Source organism: Oryctolagus cuniculus, chromosome 14 (genome assembly GCF_964237555.1).
Source record: "Oryctolagus cuniculus chromosome 14, mOryCun1.1, whole genome shotgun sequence".
NCBI lineage: Eukaryota > Metazoa > Chordata > Mammalia > Lagomorpha > Leporidae > Oryctolagus > Oryctolagus cuniculus.
The window spans coordinates 86,712,830-86,728,853 of record NC_091445.1 but is presented as its reverse complement, the minus strand read 5'-3'; the positions used below and the strand labels follow the sequence as shown (position 1 = coordinate 86,728,853).

General features: G+C 42.1%; 1 protein-coding gene across 4 annotated transcripts in view; it reads right to left on the bottom strand.

The window, feature by feature from the left end:
• The window catches only part of NLN (neurolysin), a 95,621-nt gene that overhangs the window by 39,287 nt on the left and 40,310 nt on the right, over nt 1–16,024 (bottom strand). For all 4 annotated transcript variants that reach the window (XM_008262286.3, XM_070056769.1, XM_070056768.1 and 1 more), the window contains exons 4-6: nt 7,118–7,225; nt 4,778–4,880; nt 3,986–4,146 (exon numbers count right to left, since the gene is read on the bottom strand). In XM_008262286.3, the coding sequence (XP_008260508.2) occupies nt 3,986–4,146; nt 4,778–4,880; nt 7,118–7,225 (372 nt within the window). The remainder of the gene's footprint in view (nt 1–3,985; nt 4,147–4,777; nt 4,881–7,117; nt 7,226–16,024) is intronic.

Genomic DNA, 16,024 nt, shown 5'->3' with positions numbered 1-16,024 from the left:
CCAGTTTTCTCTCAATATATGTTCTCTCTCTTTGCTCTTTAGTACTTTGCCAGACACATGGTCACCTGACTGCTTTTCTCAGCTGTCCTAGTTGTGGTCATGTGACACATAACGGGACACTAGAATGTGAATGAAGAGATTGGTGAAATTTCTGGGTCCTCTATAGATGCTTGCCTTGACAGGTGTAAACTGAAGCTGACAACAACGACCCTGGAAGTACCCTACTAAGCTGGTAGAGCTGTCCTCCAGCTCTGGACTACTCACCTCTGGACTACCAGTTTCAAGAGAAATAAACCACGGGGCTGGCGCTGTGGTGCACCAGGTTAATGCCCTGGCCTGAAGCACAGGCATACCATATGGGCGCCGGTTCGAGACCCGGCTGCTCCACTTCTGATCCAGCTCTCTGCTATGGCCTGGGAAAGCAGTAGAAGATGGCCCAAGCCCTTGGGCCCCTGCACTGGTGTGGGAGACCTGGAAGAATCTCTTGGCTCCTGGCTTCAGATCGGTGTAGCTCTGGCCGTTGTGGCCAATTGGGGAGCGAACCATTGGATAGAAGACCTTTCTCTCTCTCCTCTCTCTCTGTGTAATTCTGACTTTCAAATAAATAAAATAAATCTTAAAAAAAAAGAGAGAGAGAGAGAGAAATAAATCTTTCTGGGGAGCCAGCACTGTGATACAGTGAGTTAAAACCCTGGTGTGCAACGCTAGCATTCCATATGGGTACCTGTTTGAGTCCTGGCTGCTCGACTCTGATCCAGCTCCCTGATAATGTGCCTGGGAAAGCAGTAGAGAACGGCCCAAGTGCTAAGTTTCTGGCTCCTGACTTGAGATCTGCTCAGTTCCAGCTGTTGAGGCCATTTAGGAAGTGAACCAGCGGAGGGAAGACCTCTCTCTCTCTCTCTCTCTTTCTCTCTAGCTCTCTCTGTAACTCTTTCAAATAAATAAATCTTAAAAAAAAAAAAAAAAAAAACTTTGTTTTTTAAATTGTGCTAACATATGTAAAATAAAATATGCATTTTAACCATTTTAAGTATACAATTAAGTGGCATTAATTATATTCTCCCAGTTGTGCAAAGATTTGTTTCTCTAATTTTTCCATCACCCCAAACAGAAACTTTGAAGCCATTAACAATCACTCCCCAGTGTCCCCTTCCCTCAGTCTCTGATAGCTTCTAATCTATTGTTGGAAAAAAAATGACTTACGAGTCACTGTGCTTTTGGTTGACTTTTATAAACTTGAATGGCCTGTGCCCTGACATGAGAGACCGGCACCAGGAGTAGGGCGCTGATATTGCCCATACAAAACGTGTGCTGGAATGCAAGGTGAGGACGCAGACGCGACAGAGGGTCTCATGATCTTCTTTCACCACAGATAACACCTGCTGAAACTGTTGCTTGCCATAATTTGGAAGGCAGACTGAATCTTTGCTATTCAGCTATTGCTTGGGAAAACTGATAATGTCGACATGGATTTGTTGCTTTTAGAAAGATTACAGGACAGATGAGTCCATGTGAAAATTAGCGGGTCTGCTAAGATGAAAGAAAAAGGATTCTGTGGAAGAAGGTTTTGGCCGTGGTCCACATCGGGTGAGAAGCATGCACTCAACTGCCGAACTGCAGGGACTGCTCTGGGACTGCTGTCTTCTCCCTCAAGCCTACTGGATCGGGGGTCTGAGGACAAGTGGGTGGATAAACATAGGAGCTAGTAAAGGTCATCTTTGGCAGGTTCGAGCAAAAGCAATATTTGGGCATAAGTACTTGAGCCAGTATCTGACTGGAAGTGAACAGACAAGCCACCCATGCTTCTGGGGAAATTTCATTACCAAAGATATCATAAGCCTGGCACACACAGGCCTGTGATTATTTGATTCTGAAAGCAACCCTTGGGTTTCAAACTGGCATCAGCAAGGATCTGTGACGGCGGCTGCCTGAGACCCAGACATGGAGCATAAGGGAAAGACTTCCTGTGAGCAAAACCAGGGGCCTTGGGGTACAACTAACTGATAAAGAATGCTTGACAGAAAGCAGAGGCAAAGGCCTTTCTGTGATAGGCCCAGGTATTTGCTGTTGTAGTAGGGTAGAGCCGCCACCTGTGGTGCCAGCATCCCATGTGGTGCCAGTTCTAGTCCCAGCTGCTTCACTTCCAAAACTAGCTCCCCGTCAATGAGTTTGGGAAAGCAGCAGAAGATGGCCCAAGTGGTTGGGCCCCTGCACCCATGTGGGAGATCTGGAGAAGCTCCTGGCTTCTGGCTTCAGATCAGCATAGCTCTGGCCATTGTGGCCATTTGGGGAGTAAGCCAGTAGATGGAGGATTTCTCTGTTTCTCCCCCCTCTCTGTAACTGTGCCTTTCAAATAAATCATCAGATCTTTTAAAAAATTTATATCCCTCTTTTCCCCAACCTTCCTACTCTCAAAAACTCAAGCACATGAAAAAAAAAAAAAAAAAAAGAAGAAGAAGAAAGGAGGTAGAACCAAGGAAAGTCCAATGTGCTAACCAAGAAACTTCACCAGAACACAAATCCTCCCAATCACCCCCACCAATAAAAAAAAATTGCTATAGGTTTACTATGTTTCCCATTCTTTATTTTTCCATATAGGAGTTTTTAGTGTGGCTAATCCATTCATATTCCACCACTGGAACAGTTTAAGGGCTAATACTTTGTCTTTCCTTTACTAGGTTGCTAGCGCATAAGAAACTACAACTGGGGAGAACTGTGTATCACCCACCGATATTGGTCTTTGAGCTCAAGGAACAACTGGTTGGAAATTAATAAATGGTGAATGGGGGGCCAGTGCTGTGGCAAGGTGGATAGAGCTGCCACCTGCAGTGCCGGCATCCCATATGGGCACCGGTTCGAGTCCTGGCTACTCCACTTATGATAAAACTCTCTGCTATGGCCTAGAAAAGCAGAAGATGGCCCAAAAGAGACCTAGAAGCAGCTCCTGGCTTCTGGCTTCTGATTGGCTCAGCTCTGGCCCTTACAGCCATCTGGAGAGTGAACCAGCAGATGGAAGACCTCTCTTTCTCTCTCTGCCTCTCTGTAGCTCTTACTTTCAAATAAATAAATAAATCTTTAAAAAAAATGGTAAATAGATTTATGTGTGGATAAAAGGGTAATCATGGTTACTCTGATAGCCAGAGAGACAGACTACAACAGCTAGCTAGTTGACCCTTAGAGAATTCATTTTTAATTCTTCCTTTTAGTAGAACCTCCTAAGTTAAGCAAATGGATGTCAACTAAAGTCTACATTTCCCAGCCTGCCTTGTAACTAGATACAGCTAATGATGCAACTTGGGTCAATGGGATGTGAATGGATAGGCCTTTGCTCTGTACTCTTTTCTTGCCACTTCCCATGAAGCTGAGAAATGGTCAGTCCAAGGAATGACTTTCAGAAGCCACTTGCAGGGGCGCAGTGGGTTAATCCTGTGCCTGCAGTACCGGCATCCCATATGGTTTTAGTCCCAGCTGCTCCTCTTCCGATCCAGCTTTCTGCTATGGTCTGGGAAAGCAGTGGAAGATGGACCAAGTGCTTGGACCTCTGCACCCATGTGGGAGACCTGGAAGAAGCTCCTGGCTCCTGGCTTTGGACTGGCCCAGCTCAGGCCATTGCGAGAGTGAACTAGTGGATGGAAGACTTCTCTCTCTGCCTTTCTCTCACTGTAGCTCTAACTCTCAAATAAATAAATAAAAATCTTAAAAAAGAAAGTCACTTGCAGATGAGGGAAAGATGCCTTACCATCCCTAGGCTGTTGACTTGGGAAAGGAATATAACGTCTAGTTTATTTAATTCAACAGTGTAGCCTGTGGCCATGCCAACCAGGATGTCAGTGAACGAAGAAGCTAAAGTCTTGTAGGTCTGAGGAATTAGGAGTTACAATGCACTCATAAATAGGAATATAAATATCAGAACTGAATTAGTAAACAAAGCAAATATTTTTATTAAAATCGTCCACTAAAAACAAAAGATAAATAGTTATGGTACCTCTTTGCATCTTGTATTAAAAGCCATTTCCATTCTCCTTCTGGTTTCAGGAATACAACATTTCTTCATGACAGGAAAATAGTGTGGATATTTTAAGGTAATTTTATACTTGTCATCATCCATCTTTTCTAAACTGTCAATGAAATCATCAGGAAGAGCACCTGCAAAAAATCATTTTCTTATACATTAATTTTTCCACTCATTATTGGTTTATTTAGCATTGGCACCATGCCAGTGAATAGCTCTAGGAATTTTGTGGAGTAATTGAAATTCCAGTAAAATAATGACAATCCTTTTAATACCATTTGATGTTGTTGGAGAGGGGGTGGCAGTTAGAGGCCAGGTGGCTCAGGGGATGGGATTCAAGCCATGAATAGGCTTCAGTACACTTGTGCAGATGGTGTGATGAGGTAGAATGGGCAATATTCCTCCAAGGAAGACCCAGAACAGAAGCAGCAGCTAGGTTAAATCACAGCGCAGGGGCATGGCAAGGCAGAAAAAAATCTCAAAACTCTGAAGGCTGCAAAACACTAGTATCAGTTACCAAGAAAGATCATGGAAAAAAAAAGATTATGGAATTTCCTGTAGGCTATTTCTAGAAATAGTATATACTCTTGTTAGCTTAAAACCTAATATTGACCTGTTTGGTTGTCTTTTCTGCAGAACGGATAGTGGACTAGATAATGGATTTTTTAAGAATTCTTTGAACGTTACGTTATCTATCTGCAAAGTGAAAGTGACACTATTTGCCTAACTGGCATAATTTAATTTAGAAAAATAACAAAATTTTACCAAGCTCAGCCTTGGAAAACACAAGGAAGGTATCATCCTCATTGAGGTTTTTGTTAAAGTCAATACAGAGCTCACTCATTCTTTTCTTCATTGATTTGATTTCCTGAAATGAAGATAAAAATACAGGACATTACCAATAAAAATAAACTTACTTTTTTTTTTTTTGCCATCACTCAAGTAAATCTCACAAAAGCCAACCTTTATGTAAAATACTTCCCTCAGGAAGTATTTTCTTAGAGATGTGCTTGATGAATAGCTTTCTGCAGCCTTCCGTCATGTCCATGTGTAACTGTGTGTAGCATTTACTCATAGAGAAGTCTGGTGATGTGCTACAAATTGGTTTTAAATTTAGGAATAAATAAATTTAGGAGGTATAGCAAAAGCAGTATCTGGCACATAGTACACACACAATAAGTAGAAGTTGAGGATGAACAAATCCAATAGCCCATTACCAATTAGCATATTTCTCATCTTTTCCAATTCAAACTTTCAATTTAGTAATCAGCATCTGGTGTTGAAGTAGACTAAGACATAAGAACTAAGTAATTAATTCTAAGGTCACTCTGGGAAAAAAAAATGTAACATCTTAGTTTTACAGAGCCCGCCCGCCCGCCCGCCCTCCCTCCCTCCCTCCCTTCCTTCCTTCCTTTTGTAAACATTTATTTATTTACTTGAAAGCCAGAGTTACAGAGAGAAACAGAAACAGAGAAAGAGAGAGAGGTTTCCATCCACTGATTCACTCCCCAGATGCTACAACAGCTGGAGCTGGGCTAATCTGAAGCCAGGAGCCTGATGCTTCTTCCAGGTCTCCCATGTGGGTGCAGGGGTCCAAGCACTTGGGCCATCTTCCAGTGCTTTCCCAGGCCATTATCAGGGTGCTGGATCAAAAGTAGAGCAGCCAGGATGTGAACTGGCACTCATATAGGATGCCCGCACTGGCGTAACCTACTATACCACAGCACTGGTCCCTCAGGGGAATGATTTCAACACGCCCTCCAGATAATTCTGATGTACATTTAAATTTGAGACCGCAGACTTAACACACATGGCTCGTGTTGTTCTTCCACACTTTGGTGTCTCCTCAACCTGCCTTCACTTATCCCTACTTTACAGTATAGTAGTCACGTAGTTCAGATAGAACCTGATCCTATCTGAAGCTATCAGATATCTCAGGACTTGCATTCCCCCAACCATTGGGGGATTCAGGATTAGGCACAGGACCCATTCTGGGACCTTAAGACATGAGAGGAAGTTTGATGAAGGCTCTGTATGTTCAGGATGGTGGGATTTTTAGATTTACATCAATTTTAGAAATAAAAGGAAACCAGTCTTTGGATAACACTAACGCTGAAGAAGATAGAGGAAAAAAAAATCAAATGGCATATGACACCATCGTGTGTCTTGATTCAACTAACTCATAAGCTTATTCACCTCTGGACCTTCCAGTTATACAGGCAAAAAAAAAAAAAAAAGGGATTTTGCTAGTTGCAACTAAACATATCTTAACTACCAGTGTTCACGTCTCAAACAAAACTGGGCATTGACCAGGAAGGGCAAGGTCAGGTAAGCGAGATCAGCCACAATTCTCTACCCAGGTAGAAGAGAATACAAGGTAATCGGAGGGCACATCCATGGAAGAAAGGTGACCATGCCTCTGTGGCGCCAACAGTTATATCCACTATGCTGACATCACTTGGTTGGGATTTCTTTCAAACTTATTTTCAGTTCTACTGGCTAGACGAATGACCTGAAAATAAATCACGGATTATATTTCCTGTCCAAGAAGAATGAGGTAAATTCCACAGCCAAGTTTATTTCTGAACTTGGAAGACTCAATCAGCAATAGCTAAAACAAAACATTTGAGGGCCATTTTTCAAAGCCAATCTCTCTTCCTTTAAGAGGCATATATCAGTCTCAGAGTGTTCCATTCCAAAGGGCTGGTTTCAAAGCTCCCCATCAATAAGGATTTCATTATTAGTTCCCTATTTCTGTGTGATCAAAGGAATGAGAATACAAATCAACTATTAAGACCTGGAACTAGCTCTTAAAGAATATATAATAGAGCAAGGAAAAATAAGCAAATAGACATGAAACAAAACTTGGACATAATGGAAGAACAACTAAGTTATCAGTTATTTATCAGTCACCAGGAAATTCATCTGAGTTGCAGAATTTAAAACCAAATGCAAATGGCATACTAAATATCTTGTAAATGGATGTTACGAGTTACCTTATTAAAACCATGTTTCCCTATTTTCTGACTTTTGTTCTATTTTGCTTTATTTATTCTTTGTTGGTGGTGGCAGTGTTATTTTTCAAATAAAGAAACATAAACTCACATTCTGTACTTCTTCTGGAAGGTGGAGCCCATTCCTTCTTCCCATTTTAACTGACTTTTCCAAGTATCGTCTGGCTTCCGGCTTTATCTTCTCCAGATCACAGGTTTCCTGAAATGAAACAGCAGGACAACCACTTCTGTTGCAGCAGTGCATGGGTGAATTATAAACTATGAGGTCAGAGCAAATTTATTCACCATCTTTGCTGGGCTAGGAAGCATACAGGTGAATACGAGACAGGCCCTTTAGAAGAACTAATTTCTTTATGCTTTACTGAGCTTCTATTTGTTTAAATAAGAAACATTAAACAAATAAAAAGCTAACTAGAATTGCTTTCATCAGAATCCAGGGTGCCTGTACCTCTTCAGAGTGTGATAATAGAAGTATTTGCATAATCTCATTCTGAGAATCCTTTATGACTGAGTGATCTTTTTCACAAAACAGATTTCTTATCACAAATCATCTGGATTTCATTTTCTATCATTTGCTAACCTGGTTCCACTTGAGAGGCAGGAATAGAAATAATGGGGGTAAACTCTACATAAATGCGTAGTGGGACTCTCTTGCCAACATACCAAACAAGGACAGCTGGATAAAACCCCAGCAGAAGGCTGCCAACACTTCAAAAATGCCTTTCTGTCATTTGGCAAGAGAGATCAAGGGACTACAGCAAGCCGCATACGAACAAGTATCTGGGGGAAATGAGTCAGCACCGCACAGACCAGGAAAGCTGGGTAGTGAATCTGAACCTGTGTGGAGCGACACAAACAGCACTCGGAAGAACAGGGGGCCCTGGAGGAGAATGGAGAATTCCCCCTGCCACAGCGAGGTAATGAAAACAACAGATGTCTCTCCAAAACGGGCTGCAGAGTGCACATGGCACATGTGAGTAGCTGGTCAGTTACCGGTCCCAGGGAGGAAATGGACTCTGGACAAATTCAGCAGGTGTAACAGGTTCACCTTGGTTGAGAGTCAACGAGGGATTTCTGTCACTAGAGCCTTAGAGACCTCCTATTGGTTGGACACTCTGCATGGAAGACCTGGGCTGTCCATCCCTAATTTACCAACTAAGTAAAGCTTTAAAAGAATTGTGTTTGGCTTTAGAGACTGTATTTCAGATTCTTGGTGCTAGGTTCACTCAGCAATTGTTCTATAATTTTGCACTTACGGCTGCAGCAGGCAAAGAGAGGTGCGGTTTAACGCAGGCAGGGGAGGTGTTATAGCCAAAAGCATCTACCTTATTTGCCTGCCAATTAAAATTTTGTGTCACAGCACTAAAACACTTGTGCATCCATTACTCATCATTTCCTCTGAGTTTATCCTCAGCGGAGGACAGCACAGTTACACTCCTTTTTCCATAGCCTGCTGTATCCCTGGAGAATTTGTAAGCATGCTGGTATGACTGGAACTGGAATGCCCCCTAACTGGTATTGGCATATGCTGGCACCCCACAGCAGGTGCCTACCATGGGAAGAAACCAAAATAGCCAGGGAGAGAACTGGGTTATGGACTGGTTCCCTCAGGAATGGCCAGCACTTCAAATTCAGTGCTCTTGCAGATGTGATTCCCTTGAAATGAAAGTTGGTCTAGGCTGGCTTCAATAGCGCCAGGAAGTCTGTGCTCAAGCGTGAGGCATAGCAACAGGAGTCCCCAGACGGTAAAATACTGCAACTTGGGAGGCTGGGAGAATGCCTGGTGGGAGGGCCCTGGCAGATGCTGAGGTGAGCAGGCTGAGAGCCAGAGCACAGGCCATCCTGGCAGGGAAGTGAGCCAATGAGAAGCTGGGACAGTGGGGTTCCGGGCCTGCTGGGCTCCTCACCAAGCCTCAGCAGTGCATGTAAGCGGGACTCCTACTCTGTGCTGGAGCAGGGCAGCCTCCCACACTAGGCAGGTTGGAAGGAGCCACCACAGAGGTGGCAGCGCTATTTCAGAAAGACTGCAAGTACACTCGGGAGAGTAAACGCAACATTCATGGTTTAGATGAAAATCACCTCCAAAATAGGTGATACAGGTACGACCAGGTAGAAGGATATTCTGAGAAAAATCAGCCCTGAATTAGAGTGAATTGAAATATGACTAGTGAGCTGCACTGAAATATTTAATTTAACACAAAAATGAAATGATACTTAACAAAAATCTGACTCGGTCACAAGCAGACACCCCTTGGCAGTCTCTGAGGTCTGAGAAATCCCTGGAGGTCTCTGGTAGCAGGAAGACACTTGTGAGATGTGCTTCTTAAGTATATTTCTGATCCAGGGCTGATCATAATAATAATCGCCCGTATAATCCCCGAGCAAGGTCAGAATTACTGCCTGTGGATCTTCAGAGGAACTGGTCAGCACTTCTAGACTGCTTTTACTGTAATTGCACCTTCCTTCCTGAACAAGAACTTCTCCCCCTGACTTTGTTTCAGACCTCTTCGGGAGAAGTTTTCTTCTTTAAAGGAAGGACTGAAGTACCCTGCGTTAACTTCTAAACATACGTGATCTGACAGACGGGCCCTTATTTTTATGTCTATAGTGACAGACTTAAATCCCCTCAACTTCCTCCTGTAGCAAACAGCTTTCATATAAATGTGTCCTCTCTCTCACAAGTGTGCTCAGACACTCACGCAACAGACAAGAAAACTGGGCTTCCATGACTTCGCCATCTAATGGTAAAAATGGCAGAGATGAAATACTCCAAGTTCTTAGTTTAATGCTTCTCTCAATGTGCATTCTACTACATTCCCATCCTTAATTCATTATCATTCTTTAAAATTTCACAATAGGCTAGTGCTGTGGCTCACTTGGCTAATCCTCCGCCTGCGGCGCCGGCACCCGGGGTTCTAGTCCCGGTTGCTCCTCTTCCAGGCCAGCTCTCTGCTGTGGCCCGGGAGGGCAGCGGAGGATGGCCCAAGTGCTTGGGTCCCTGCATCCGCATGCGAGACTGGAAGGAAGCACCCAGCTCCTGGCTTCAGATCAGCACAGTGCTGGCCGTAGCAGCCATTTGGGGGTGATCCAACGGAAACAAGACCTTTCTCTCTGTCTCTCTCATTGTCTAACTCTGCCTGGCAAATAAATAAATAAATAAATAAAATTTCACAATAAAAAATATGAAATGCCCTTAAATTTCCCCAAACTCTCCTCATCTTCTGTCTCATGACTTTGTCCCTGTGAAAAGACCTTCATATTTCAAGTCTCTAAAATATGTCAATAATGACTTTGGTGGAATTTTCTGTGTTGTACACACTGTGTATACAAATAGAAATAATAACGTTAGAAAAGCACTGAAGACTGAGGTAGCAGCTTCCTCTATCACTTGAGAAACAGATTCATAAACTTAGAATTTACTAAGGAAGTGCTGTAATAAGGCATTAGAGTATGTTATTGAAAAGCTAAATCAGAGAAACAATTCTCAGTTGCGTTACATGGAGTTTAGTTTCTGCTTCCCTCTGCACTCATGCCCTCCCATCCACGGCCTCACTGTTAGGTTTCATTCTGCTGCTGTGAAGAGGCCAGCCTTCAGCAGCCGCCTATAGGGAAGCACAGAGGGCCGCGTCCTGCCTGCTGACTCAATGCACCATCCCAGGGCTCACGGCCGCAGTGGGGCCAGGGCAGGACCCTGACGTGGGCCACCACACTCTAACCGGGGCCAGTTCAGTCCCGCTCAGCAGACATTTGCTGAACTCCAGCTGATGCCAGGCACTAGGAAAACAAAAGGGAAGATCCCAGAGAAACTTCCGGTCACTTGAAGGGATAAAAGGACTTATAGATAACTTCAATGTCATGAAGGACATGCAAAAGGGGGTAAGTATCAAATGAGGGGCACCAACCCACAGAGAAACTAAGGCAACGAAGTTGGTGCTTTATACCTGGATACTCAGGCTTCAAACAGCCAAAGTTACAAGCTTCTGTAGTACCGCTCCTGAGCAATGACTAAACTTATACATTTCGAAATTAAGAAGGCATGGCAAATAGAGAGAATGGAATGGAAGTGAATTTTGGATAGTTTTTTGTTCGTTTTTCCGTCATAGTTTTTAAAGCAGTGGTTTTGCATCTTCATTTGGCACTGGTTCTCCACGGCGGGGTGAGTAGGAGAAATCACACAATGCTTAAAAGCATCCACCCTTAATCATATGCCCTCTTTCCTGTAACATTAAAACTTCCACATAAATCATTAACGGGCTAAAATAGATTGACAAGAACAAAGCTTGCAACTCTGAAAAAATATAGGTAATAGTATAATAGGTCACTGTATTTCCCAAACTTAGCTTGTATAATTTAGTCACTATTTCACTAAAGAATTCATCTCATGCATTTTTTACTTAGCAGGCCACTAGAATAAAATACGCCTGGACTGTTTTAACATGCAGACATGGTACATTTTTCTCATCAATATGACTGAAAAGAGCATGTAGGAAACTTCTTTGATCTTCTTTGCTGGGCTTTTTGGCCAGTGATTGAGAATCCACAGTCAGAACTGGGAAACGACAAGACTTGTGGCCGTAACTGCTGAGTTTTGACAGTTCTGATGAAGAAATCCTTACTACGTCACTTTTTTTTGATATAAATAAGGATACATTTAATGTATGCATTTTTACAATATCTACAAATGAAGAAAACTATATATTAAGTAATGAGGACAAATCAAATCTACCCTTCAACTTATAAAATAGGACATTAACAACAGTTGCATTTTCCTATACAATAGGTAACTTATGCAGAAGATAATTGTTTTGAATTTTGTGATTAACATTTTTCCAGTCTCATCATTCATGTATATTTTTAGTTTTGCTTTTTTCTGAACTTTATAAAATAATACAACATTGTATAAAGCATTCTGCAATTTTTCTTTCATTGTTATTAAGATTTATATGTTGCTCCAGCCTGCTCTGGTTTATTTATTTCAATGCTATATGTAAGATTTCATTGCACAAATGTACCACAATTTATTAATCCATTTTCTTTCTGTTGGAAATCTACGTTGGTTCAGTGTTTTGATTTTGTAATGTTGCTACAAACGTTTATCCAACTTCACCTGTATACAAATGCAAAATATCTCTGGGTAAACTCCAAGCATAGGCAGGGAGGACATGCTAAATTGTAAAAAATGTAAGACCCAACTTTATAATGCTAAGTTTTTCTCCAAATTGGTACTGATTATTTTTAATCAATTATACTCTTACAAGCAGTGCATAAACATTCTTCATCTACATCCACAAGGAAACTTAGCATTTCCAATTTCTCAATTTCTGCAAATGTTTGAGAGAAAAACATTGGTAATCATTTGTGTTTCCCCCATTACTAATGAGGTTTAACATCTCTTCATATATGTACTTGCCACTTGTGTTTCTCCTGAATTCTTTATTTCGTTGCCCATTTTTCCACTGGTATTGTTTCACTGATTTATTGACTGTTGTAGATTTTTATTTATATATCCTAGAATATGTTTCTACTCCAATATTTTGCAAATTTATTTTCATTTTCTTTATCAATAGAAGTTATTTATTTTAACTTAGTCAAATCCATTAGCCTTTTATTTCATAGTCAGCACTTTTTGTTTAAGACATGATCCCTGTCCAGATCTCATATAGCTGCCTATAAAAAGATTTATTTGTTGAAAGGCAGAGTTGCAGAGAGGCAGAGAAAGAGAGAGAGGTCTTCCATCTTCTGGTTCACTCCCCAAACGACTGCAACGACCAGAGCTGGACCGATCCGAAGCCAGGAACCAGGAGCTTCTTCTGGGTCTCCTATGTGGGTGCAGGGGCCCAAGGACTTCTTGGGTCATCCTCTGCTGCTTTCCCAGGCCATAGCAGAGAGCTGGATCGGAAGTGGAGCAGCCGAGACTTGAACCGGTGCCGATATGGGATGGTGGCACTGCAGGCAGCTTCTTTACCTGCTAAACCACAGCACCGGCCCCCTATATATAAACTTTTATTAACTAAGACTAATCTGTCAGTAATTGTTTTCCAGTTTGTCAGGAAGACAGCCAATCATTTCATTTTTTCTACAAGGATAGCTCATGTTCTAGTACCAATTAGCAAAGGTTTAATGGGTTCAACTGCCACTAACTGGTTTCTCATTTTAGTCCGATGAACATTCACTGCATGCTTACTTTATATCAGGCACTCTGCCAGAGGGTCAGGACAGAATCAAACATGGTACCTCCTCCCTTGAAGGGTTCAAAATGAAGTCTACATGGTTTTTCACAAGCACTTACCAAGTAAGTGACTGTGACTATTGGAAAGTTACCATTTCTTTATTTTTATTTTTTTTAAAAGATTTATTTATTTGAAAGTGCTAGAGAGGGAGAGGGAGAGGCAGAGGGAGAGGGGGAGAGAGAGAATTTTTATTCACTGGTTCACTCCCCAGATGGCTGCATAAGTCAGGGTAGGTACAGGCTGAAGCCAGGAGCCAGGAGCTTCTTCCCGGTTTCCCCTGTGGGTGCAGGAGCCCAAGCACTTGGGCCACCTTTCATTGCTTTCCCAGGCCATTAGCAGGGAGCTGGATCAGAAGTGGAGCAGCCATACAGGGCGCCGGCACTGCAGCCAGCAGCTTTGCCTGTTACGCCACAACACTGCCCAGAAAGTTACCATTTCTGAGGGCCAGTTTCTTCAGTTATCAAAAGGGCTACTTCACAAAATTGGTAAAAAGATTAAGTTAGATCGCTCTGTCAGTACACAAATGTAATGTTTCTAGCCATGCATTAGATGGCAGGGAGAAAGATGAGGTCTAATATAGCAAAGTAGTGGCCTCTTAGAAGTAGAGGAGGAGGTATCTCCCCACCTCCACCAAGGAAAGGCATGTGAGGAGGGACACATGGGGCCATCTGCAAGCCAAGAAAACAGCTCTCGCCATACTCTCATCCTGAACTTACAGCTCCCACAACTGTGAAGATAATACATTTCCACTGTTTAAATCACCAACCCAGTCCATCATATTTTGTCACGGCAGCCTGAGCCGACTAAGACATACCCTGAGACCTGGTAAAGAAAGAGATGCCTGCTGGGCTCCTGCCTGCTTCGATTCTTGCCACCACTGCCTGAGACCACAGGTGAGACCTCCGTCAGAACTGCCCGGCAGATTCTCTCCTGTATTCCTGACACCCAGAAACTATGAGGGAAACTCCAATGATTGTTGCTCTTTCTGGCCACTGCGTTTTTGGGGAACATGTCAGGTCAATAGGCAACTGAAACCTTTATTGCTCACAGATCTGCACTAAGAACCATGGAAAGCAAAGTGATTTCACCTTTCCATTTATTAATCCTAAGTGAAAAATGACATAACATTTTCTATCTAGTTTGGGTAATATATTTAATTACTGTCTACATTAGTGGCACCTTGGAAACTGCTATTTATAGCACCCTCATTTTAGTAGAGCAAGGCTGAAATTTCTGACTTCCTATTAACTGAAGATCTTATTTATGCACCTTAGAGAAGGCTCTGTGTGCTACATCATGTCTCTTATCACATATTTTAGAATAAAATAAATAGACTATTTGGATTATATATAATTTGGTCCTTTAGGTATGCATGGGATGAAATTTACCATGTATGTCCAATTCTGGCAGAAAATAATTCTTACAATTCTAGAATTTATAAAATATTGCTTAAATAAACATAACTATTTGTCAGGGAAGGTATTCCAAGGTAACCAACTTTACCTGATGAGCTTCAGTGCAAAAACAAACACAATTGTTATTTATTATTATTCCAACATCTTGACAGACAGAAGCCCCTAAAAATGTAAATATAATAACCCACATGCATGAGAGTAATTACTCCACTGGAGAGAAGAAAAGTTATGGAGCCAAATCTGAAACTACCTTAAATTGTTGCAATAAAGCCCTGAAATTAAATCAGTTCAACCAACTGCACAAATCTGATGAACGTGCTGGTGACCACTTGGTCCCTGTGGTGTGCTGTTCTACTAGACTGGCTGTAGGTTGGGTCAAATTCTGTCCCAAATACATACAAAATTTTAAAGAATGTCATAGAAATCTAAAAACACACAACTTTGAGATCTTGATAACACCCCTAAAGACTCAGGTAAGATGGACTAGCAAGACTATTATTCCAAATGAAAACTTAGATTCAAATAAATAAATACATCTTTTTTTTTTTTAAAGGGGTCCACCGTTGTAGCACAGTGGATTAGGCCGGCTGTGAAGGCAGCATCCATACAAATGCCAGCTAGGGTCCTGGCTGCTCCACTTCCCATCCAGCTCCTTGCAAATGTGCAGTGGAGGGTGGCTCAAGTAGTTGGGTCTCTGCCACTGGGGAGACCCAGATGGGTTTCCAGGCTCTTGGCTTCAGCCTGGCTAAGCCCCAGGTGTTGTAGCCATTTGGAAAGTGAACTGGGAGATGGAATCTCTCTCTCCCCCTCTCTCGTATCCCAGCTGCTCCACTTCCAATCCTGCTCTCTGCTATGGCCTGGGAGAGCAGTGGAAGATGACCCAGGCTCTTGGGCCCCTGCACCTGCATGGGAGACTGGGAAGAAGCTCCTGGCTCCTGGCTTTGGATTGGCCCAGCTCCGGCCGTTGCAGCCAATTGGGGAGTGAACCAACAAATAAATAAATAAATCTTTAAAAAATAGAAACTCTAGGAAAAATTCTTAAGTACACACAAAAATCTAGAACTGGGAAGAAAATTAGGTCACTTAATGATTAAATCAAACTGTGAGATTATAAAGGCCAATTCAAATCACATAGAATAACAACTATGGTCAAAAGGAGAACAGAAAGTAGATTAATTTCTAATAAAGAAAGATCGCAAAGTTATTTTTATTTATACAAGTTATTTTTATAGTGCCAAAGGTGAACTATTATGAACTATACAGATGATTATCAATTGTTAGGGTGAAAATTCTTATCTGACATAAGAAAATAAATAGCATATACATCTTACATGGTGACTTGAAATCTTGATT